General features: G+C 46.1%; 1 protein-coding gene across 1 annotated transcript; it reads right to left on the bottom strand.

Annotated features, from left to right (window-relative positions):
* Window positions 1-4,487: 4,487 nt before the first annotated feature.
* On the bottom strand, window positions 4,488-7,399 carry CCR8 (C-C motif chemokine receptor 8). Its single transcript, XM_037030573.1, has 2 exons — window positions 7,321-7,399; window positions 4,488-5,580 (listed from the first exon to the last, which is right to left on the bottom strand). The coding sequence occupies exon 2, from the start codon at window positions 5,548-5,550 to the stop codon at window positions 4,489-4,491; it is 1,062 nt and encodes a 353-aa protein (XP_036886468.1). The 5' UTR covers window positions 5,551-5,580; window positions 7,321-7,399; the 3' UTR covers window position 4,488.
* Between the last annotated feature and the right edge of the window lie 1,286 nt (window positions 7,400-8,685).

Raw genomic sequence — 8,685 nt, 5'->3', positions numbered from 1 at the left:
AACAGCCTTCTGGAACGAATTAAGTTCAAGAACTGAGATTCCCTGTATACAGAAGCCACAACCGCTCCATCAACGTCTTAACAAACCATTTCCCCACCCTCTGCAAAGATTAAGCTTTGCTAGTCGTTCCTGCCAGTTTTCCAGTGAGGAAACACAGGCTGCAATCTGGTTGAAGGTTCATGAAGGTAAACACGTACTTTCTGAGCGTTCTCCTCCCAGTTCCTGACCAGTTTGAATTGCCCTCAGGGATGAGCAGGACCACTTACAGTTTGACTGACACTTGCCCTTCCTGTAACTGAACGCAGGGCAGATCTGGCTGCCTGGCACGAGAAAGCCAAACTCCTGAGACAGCTGTGGTGAGTAGGAAAGAGGTTAATTTATTCAGATGCCAGCAGTCTGAGAAGACAAGGGAACTCTTGGCTCAACGCCCATCTTCACATCTCAGTGTAGGCAGAGGTTTTCCTAAGGAGGGAGAAGGAAAGCAGAGCAAAGAGACGAAGGGACAGTGGGGTGAAAAGTTCTCTACGTGCAGACCAGCACAGTCCAATCTGCTAAGGACCTCGAAATTGGTGCAGGGATGGTCTGGTGTGCATCCTCCTCCTTCTCGCCGCCCCTGTTTTACATCATCCTGGTTTTGTGGCTGAAGGTCAGCAAATCTCCTAGAGCTTGGAGGACGGAAGGTTCAAGCCTGTGTCTTTGGAAGGCTTCTTGTACAAACACACTGTTTATCTCCAAGCTACATATTAGTCAGAGTGGGCGTTTACAGGAATAATGTCGAAAGAACGGTGGAGCGGATTATAATTCCCAGCCGCTACATTTCCACACAAGGGAGGTTTTCTTCATCTTCGGCAGCAGAGCTGCATCTGGAAACAAGCGTCCCTGGGTGTCTTTTATGTGTCCACGCGTCGAGGCTGCGATCCCCAGTTATTCGATCGGCACTAACCCGGGAGTTGCGGTGAAGGTTCTTTGTGCCTGCTGTCAGCGGCTACAGTCGGTTCACTCCAGCAGAGGATCATCTTCAATCATCTGAGTAGGCCTGCTCTAGTCAGCCCTGATTTGGGAAGACTGAGGATTAAGCAGGCCACAATCCTTCTTGTAAAATAAGGAAATGGGCCTCCTCTTCTAACTCCCACAGGCCTGAGATTTGTTTAAGAGAGATGTGTCTGTACAATACGACCTCCAGGGGGCATGGGGTGAGTTAGAGACCTTAATTAGAAGTCAAGGGTAAGGCCTCCAATATAAAGCACCTGCACTTTTGCCAAGAATCTGAAAGTGAAATTTCTAGTGACCGGCTAGTGTATCAATTTAGAAGTCTTCCTGGCTCCTCGTGTCCCTTAAATGTTACCGGTCTTCTGCTATTCTTTTCTGTCTGTTCTTCGCCCAATTCAGGCCCTGAACTCAAACTGGCCACCAGAGGGGGCCAGTAAGTAAGCATCAGGTGCTACTTGAGTCAGACATGCACTGGTGCAGGGATGGTTCAGCAGGTTCTGGCTGGGGGTCTCCCGCATCAGTATGAAATCCAACTGCTGCCCGCTGCCAGCGTCACTGAGCTACCAGCCATGTACCAGAGTGAGGGCACTGACCTTTAACCCCAAGCACTGCCCCTTCCCAATTCCTTACTCTTGCTGCAGTGGACAGGTGTCAGGAGACGCCAGGAGTGACTGGGCACAGGGGTGGAGGCGGCACTGAACCAGGAGTCTGGAGGCCCTGATTCTGGTCCATTCGCTGTGTCGAGTCGCTGGGCCTGTTTTCTCACTTGTAAAATGAGTGGGTTGAACTAGATGGCCCCCTAGTTCTTCTTCTGAACTAATATCTTGTGAGCATAGGCTCTCTACGCCCAGGCTGCCTTGTACCTGGCTCTCAGGCTGATTATACCACACTGGAGATGCAGGAGACAGGCTAGGCACAGAGCGCCTGGAAGAAAATGCGTGCACACAAGCAAAGTTTTGCCGACCATTCAGCCTGACTCAGCCCCCACCTGTCCCATCCCCGCCCCTGCAGCCCAGGCTAAGCACTACAGATACGGGGGTGGCGTCAGCCTGGCCGAGGAGCACAGGGCACATGTGAGAAGACTGGGGACTCGCTGGCTGATGCAGGAGACGACAGGGTGGAACTCCCACAGCTTTGAGATGTCACGCTCTGGAATCCCAGTTTGGCAGCCTCTTGGGTTCACAGTAATCATCTGAATGCCCTTTTGGCCCTGCCCGCCGTGGCTCCGTTGGTTGGAATGATGTCCTGTAAACCGGAATGCCACAGGTTTGATTCCCAGTCAGAGGACATGCCTCGGTTGCAGGTGTGATCCTCAGTTAGGGTGTGTGGGAGAGGCGATTGATTGATGCATCTCTCCCTTTCTTTCCTTCCCTTCCCCTCTCTTAGAAAAAAAAAAAAAAGAGTTTTGGAAGGTGATGAGAAAAGAGTGGTTAAGCCTCTAGTTCAGAATAAGTGTCTAAAAATGTGAAAGGCCCTCTGCCCCCGGCCCCAAATCCCTCCTGCCCACATCATTTCAGCTCAGCAAGCATTGACCAAGGGCTTCGCTATGCCAGTGTGAAACAATATAATAGTCGAAATTGGGAACACATTGAATATATGCATAAANTCAGTTAGGGTGTGTGGGAGAGGCGATTGATTGATGCATCTCTCCCTTTCTTTCCTTCCCTTCCCCTCTCTTAGAAAAAAAAAAAAAAGAGTTTTGGAAGGTGATGAGAAAAGAGTGGTTAAGCCTCTAGTGCAGAATAAGTGTCTAAAAATGTGAAAGGCCCTCTGCCCCCGGCCCCAAATCCCTCCTGCCCACATCGTTTCAGCTCTGCAAGCATTGACCAAGGGCTTCGCTATGCCAGTGTGAAACAACATAATAGTCGAAATTGGGAACACATTGAATATATGCATAAAATATAAAATAAAGCTACAAGATGTGGATAAGAAAAGTAGAAGTCCTAACACTCAGATAACTAGAAGGCAGGGGAAAAAAGAGAAACATAAGTAAAAATGGAGAGGAGAACCATTTGAGTAGATAATATAGACCAATGTCCAGGGTTCGAAGGCAGCCAGAGAGGCCGGGAGGGGGCGGTAGGGGGAGGAGGAAAGAGGAAGATGGACGAGGCTGGTTCTGCAAGGATTTTGAGGCCCTGTTGAAGAGGGTGTTTGTTTGTTGTTGACAATCAATAATCTAAGATTCAAGAAGCCAGAATAAAAGAGTAAATGAAACCCAAAGAACACAGATAAGGTAAAGATAAGAGCAGAAATTAATGAAAAGACAAAAACAAAAAAACAAAAAAAAAACCCCAGCAACTCAACAAAGCCAAAAGCTGGTTCTTTGAAAGGACTTGTAAAATTGATAAACCCCCCTAACACTAATCCAGAAAAAGAGAGAGAGAAAACACAAATGACCAAAATCAGGGAAAAAGGAACATTACTTCAGATCCTCCTGCATTCAAACAGACTATGCAAGGACATTAGGAAGAATTGGAGACTAATACATTTGACAATTTAGATAAAGTGGGAAAATTTCTTAAAAATAACAACTTTCAAAGAGTGAGACAAGCAAAGACAGAAAACATGAATAATCTACCTGACGAAGAAACTGAATGCATAGTTTGAAATCTTCCACAGAGAGTCCCCAGATGGCTCCACTAATGCTTTTCACCAAACATTTAAGGAAGAAATAATATCAATTTTTTATAAAAACTCTTTCAGAGAATCACAGAAAAGGGAATACTTCCCAACACATTTTTGGAAGCCAAACCTAATCATGGCATTGTAAGAGGAAAAAATTTCAGGACAATATCTCTTGTCAATATAAGTACAAAATCATAGAGAATTCAGCCCTGGCTGGTGTAGCTCAGTGGACTGAGCATGGGTCTGCAAACCACACGATCACTGTTGGATTCCCAGTCAGGGCACATGCCTGGGTTGCAGGCCAGTTCCCAGCAGGGGACTCACGAGAGGCAACCATACATTGATATTTCTCTCCTTCCCTCCTTCCCTTCGCTTCTAAAGATAAATAAATAAAGTCTTTAAAAAAATAAAATATGATAAAATCATAGAGAATTCAGCGATTTTTTAAAAATGATCACACCAAGAGGTCATTTTCCCCCAGGGAAAATAGAAGCTGGTTTAAGCTAAGAATCAATCAATGTGGTTCACCAAATTAACAGAATAATGGAGAAGACGATAAGATCACTTCAAAAAAAAGATCAGGAAAAATGCACTGGATAAAATTTACATTCATATATGATAAAGACGCACCGAAAACTAGGAAAACAAACCAAAACAAACATTATGCTTAATGGCGTAATATATTCGCTATTTCTATAAAGTCTCTGAAACTTGAGAAGATTGACTTGCAGTAGGGCTGCATCTGATAGGAAATATATTTCGCGTCTGGTTTCTAAGAGCGAAGGGTTACTAAGATCGCAGCACACACTCCATCTGTCTCTGGGAGAGGCCTGGCGGCCAACGCGGCGACCCCTGGGGGCGGGGCCTGAGTGTTCACAAAATGTAGTCAGTGCTGGAGGAGCGGAAGGACTGCTGAGAAGGTAACGACTTCTCCCTGTATTTCTTGGGGATTGGTCTCCTCAAGTAGAGGAAGATGTGGTTGCAACTTTTCTGAAATATTTCTGAGAGGTGCTTCTTGAACTTCTCCCCTGTGAAGGCGTAGATAACGGGGTTGACACAGCAGTGAGTGAAGGAGATGATTTCCGTGACGTGGGTGGCATACGTCAGCCGCTGATACATGACACATCCATCCAAGACGTGCAGGTCGTGCAGGGAAGTGAGGAAGAGGACCACATTGAAGGGGACCCAGAAGAGTAAAGATGCAATGACCACAATGAGCACCAACTTGATAGCCTTGGCCTTGCTTTGGTTTTGGCAGTTCTTCAGCTGGTGCAGGATGCTAACGTAGCAGAACAGGAGGATGGTGAATGGGATGAACAGGCCTAAGATGTTCATTTCAAAGTGGGTGAAGAGCTTCCACTTTAAAGTCTGTTCATGGTAAGACGAGTAACACTGTAGGACGCCATCTTCAGAGGACACTTGGTAAAACACCACCAGTGGGCTGGTGGCCATGGCAGCGGTCAGCCACACTGCCAGGGCCAGGGCCGTGCCCATCCTGGTGGTCCTCACCCTCATGGCATACACGGCGTGGACAATCGCCAGGTACCTGTCCACACTCATGAGGGTGATAAAAAACATGCTGCTGAAGAAGCCAATGTAATAAAAGCCAGAGACCACCTTGCACATGACAGTCCCAAACACCCACTGGTAGAGGTGATAGTGAGTCTGAAAGGGGAAGGAGAAGACAAAAAGCAGGTCCGACAGCGCCAGGTTCAAGAGGTATACGTCTGTGATGCTCTTCAGCTTCTTGCAGATGACAAGGACCAGGATGACCAGGCTGTTCCCAAGAAGGCCAAATACAAACAGGAGGCAGTAAAGGACGGCAAGAAGCAACCTGCTGTCTGTCTGGGTAATTTCCGAGTCACAGGGGCTTGAGAGGCTATCGGGATAGTAGTAGTCGGTTACTGTCACGTTGGGCTCAAGTGTATAATCCATCAAGGCAGGAGGACCTGGTCACACAGGCACCTACGAGACATGCATGCCTGAAAAATCTCTTAATTTAAAGACTACAATGGAGCATGTCCTCCAACCCCCGATTCATATGTTGAGGTCCTAGAGCTTTGTTACAGAGGAAATGTTTTCACCCCTCTCCCCCAATTCCAAAATGAATCCTAGCTCAAGTCTCATCCATCCCTGTTTTATTGTAGATATCTAGACAAGACTTTGGACTTGAGGACGTACCCATGGCCAACAGACATATGAAAAGATGCTCAATGTCACTAATCACCAGAGAAATGCAAATTAAAACCACAACGAGATATCACCTCATACCTGTCCGAATGGCTATCTTTAATAAATCCACAAACAACAAATGTTGGCTAGGAGGTGGAGAAAAGGGAACCCTCGTGCACTGCTGGTGGGAATGTGGACTGGGGCAGCCACGGTGGGAAACGGCATGGGGTTTCCTCGAAAACATTGGAAGTGGAACTGCCTTACATCCCAGTGGTCCCACTTCTGGGGATTTATCCAAAGAAACCCAACACACCGATTCAAAAGGACATAAGCACCCCTGTGTTCATTGCAGCGTTATTTAAAATGGCCAAGATTTGGAAGTAGCCTGAATGCCCATCAGTAGATGACTGGATAAAACAGCTATGGGACATTTACACAATAAAATACCACTCAGCCAGTCTTATCTTTTACAACAGCAAAAGTGGACCTTGAGGGTGTTACGCTAAGTAAAAGAAGCCAGTAGGAGAAAAACAAGGACCATATGATTTCATTTATAGGTGGCATCTAATGAACACAATATAGAAATGAAGTAGAAACAGACTCATAGACACAAAGAACAGACAGACATCTGTCGGAGGGGAGAAGAATAGTGGGTTGGATGAAATAGGTGAAGAGATTAAGCAAAAAAAAAGAAAAGCTCATGGACACAGACAACAATACAGTGAGTGCCAGAGGAAAGGGAGGGGGCAAGCAGAAGAGGGTAGACAGGGGTAAATAATGACGAAAGACTAGACTTTGGGTGTGAATGCAACGTGAAAGACTAGAATGCAACGTGCACATGATGTATTGAAACCTGTGTAATTTCATTGACCAATGTAACCCCAATGAATTCAATAAAATATTTAAAACAATCATTTTGCCCTGGCTGGTGTAGCTCAATAGATTGAGCAGGAGCCTGCAAACCAAAGGCTCGCTGGTTTGATTCCCAGTCAGGGTACATGCCTGGGATGCAGGCTAGGACTCCAATACAGGGCGTGTGAGAGGCAACCACACAGTGATCTCTCTCTCCCTATTTTGTTCCTTCCCTCCCCTCCATCTAAAAATAAATAAATAAATACAATCTTTTAAAAAAGTGATCATTTTTCTCAAATTGATATGCGCACTGAAGGCAATTTCTATCTAGATCTATTATTTTTCAAGGCACTTGATTGCTGAACATTCAGACACCTGTATTCATTATGCCACCTTTCTCTAATTTGAGATCTAAGCAAGTTAGCCATTTTTAAAGATACTAATTTCATTTCAGTATTTACCCCAAGTATATTTGAAAACACAGTTCCCTCAGCCAGAGCCACAGGAAGCCACTAAGGCATTCAGGGCTTGTGTTATCTGGGACAGGCAAAGGTAAACAAATTTTACTTCTTATTTCAGACCTTTGAAACATTGGCCTTCCCTTTGCCTCATTCCCAAGGACATAAACTTGTCCCTGCCCACTTATGTCCTTCTTCCCCAAGAATGATTATTAACGCTTACCTTAATTTGAACCTTTGTTGCTAATTTCTTCTCTGAGTCTGCACTGTCGCGTGCATATATAGTAACACCTCCTCTGGAGAAATGCATCATGGTTAGAAAACGACTAAAGCATCCTAAAGTTAGAAAACAAACAAACAAAGAAACAAAAAAAGCAAGCAAGCCCTGACTGGTGTGTTGTGGACCACTCTGCCTGGTTCTAGGAATTGTAACTCTACCCTCTGTGGCTAAGGGAACAGCAGGAGACGGAGCTTGTCTCTGGTAGCAAACACTGCCTCAGTTTCTTCCTTGCCCCCAAAGTGTGGTCGGAAGTCCTTGGCAAGTAAGACCCCTCAGAGAAGGGGCAACCTAGGCCAGACAGGACCACTTGGGAGGCCTTCATGGAAGGCCTGGGGGGAGGGGCTGCAACAAAGAGCAATGGACTCTTGCTCCCTGGTTTTGACAAAGCCAGAGTCCCTGGTAGAAGCGCTTGCTGGCTCTAATCCCCTTAAGCCTGAATACCTGATGGGGAGAGGTGCAGCTCCTTGCCTTGCTAGAGCGTGTTCTGGGGAACACGCTCTGCTAAGAATGCTTTCATTCATATGTTAAGGGTTCAAGCAGGAAACCCTAAAAACTGTCCCTGACAGACTCTGACTCATACTAAGCCTCAGGTTTCTTTGAAATGTTATCTACTGTTTGATCCTTGCCACCCTGTATTCCTGTGTATTAAAAAACCAATAAAAGCTCTTGGAGGAAGGGGCTCAATGCCTTTTTCTCCTGAGAAACTGGCCACTGCTCAAGGCCTTTTTCCTCTGGGAAAATAGCCACTTCTCCTCCCCAAGCAGATCACATCATGTCTCAGTCATGTTTACTCTCATCCATGGCACATGGAGGGAATTGGGAGGAAAGTCACCCCCACACTGGTGTAGCTCAGTGGATTGAGCATGGGTCTAGGAACCAAAAAACCGCGGTTCAATTCCCAGTCAGGGCACATGACTGGGTTGCGGGCTAGTTTCCAGCAGGGGACACACGAGAGGCCACCATACATTTATATCTCTCTCCCTCTCTCTTTCCCTTCCCCTCTGAAGATAAATAAATATAAATCTTTAAAAAAAAAAAATCTCAGTCCTCACTGAGTGGTTCAATCTCAATGGCTTGTGGGCTTGCCTGCGAACCAAGGTCACCAGTTGGATTCCCAATCAGGACCCAGGCCTAGGCTGCGGGCCAGGTCACCAGTAGGGGGCGTGCTATGGGAACCAATCCATGTATCTCTCACACATCATTGTTTCCCTCTTTTCCTCCCTCCCTTCCCATCTCTCTCAAAATAAATAAATAGAATCTTAAATAATGACCTCACAAAACAACACATACTGAAGGCAAATTAGCATA

Source organism: Sturnira hondurensis, unplaced genomic scaffold (assembly GCF_014824575.4).
Source record: "Sturnira hondurensis isolate 20B ecotype Veracruz unplaced genomic scaffold, ASM1482457v3 Scaffold0020787, whole genome shotgun sequence".
NCBI lineage: Eukaryota > Metazoa > Chordata > Mammalia > Chiroptera > Phyllostomidae > Sturnira > Sturnira hondurensis.
Note: the sequence above shows the minus strand (reverse complement) of the source record. Positions and strands in the feature narration are given on the sequence as shown.

Coding starts and splice junctions, on each gene's coding strand:
- CCR8 (XM_037030573.1), bottom strand. CDS start 5,550: ATGGATTATACACTTGAGCCCAACGTGACAGTAACCGACTACTACTAT.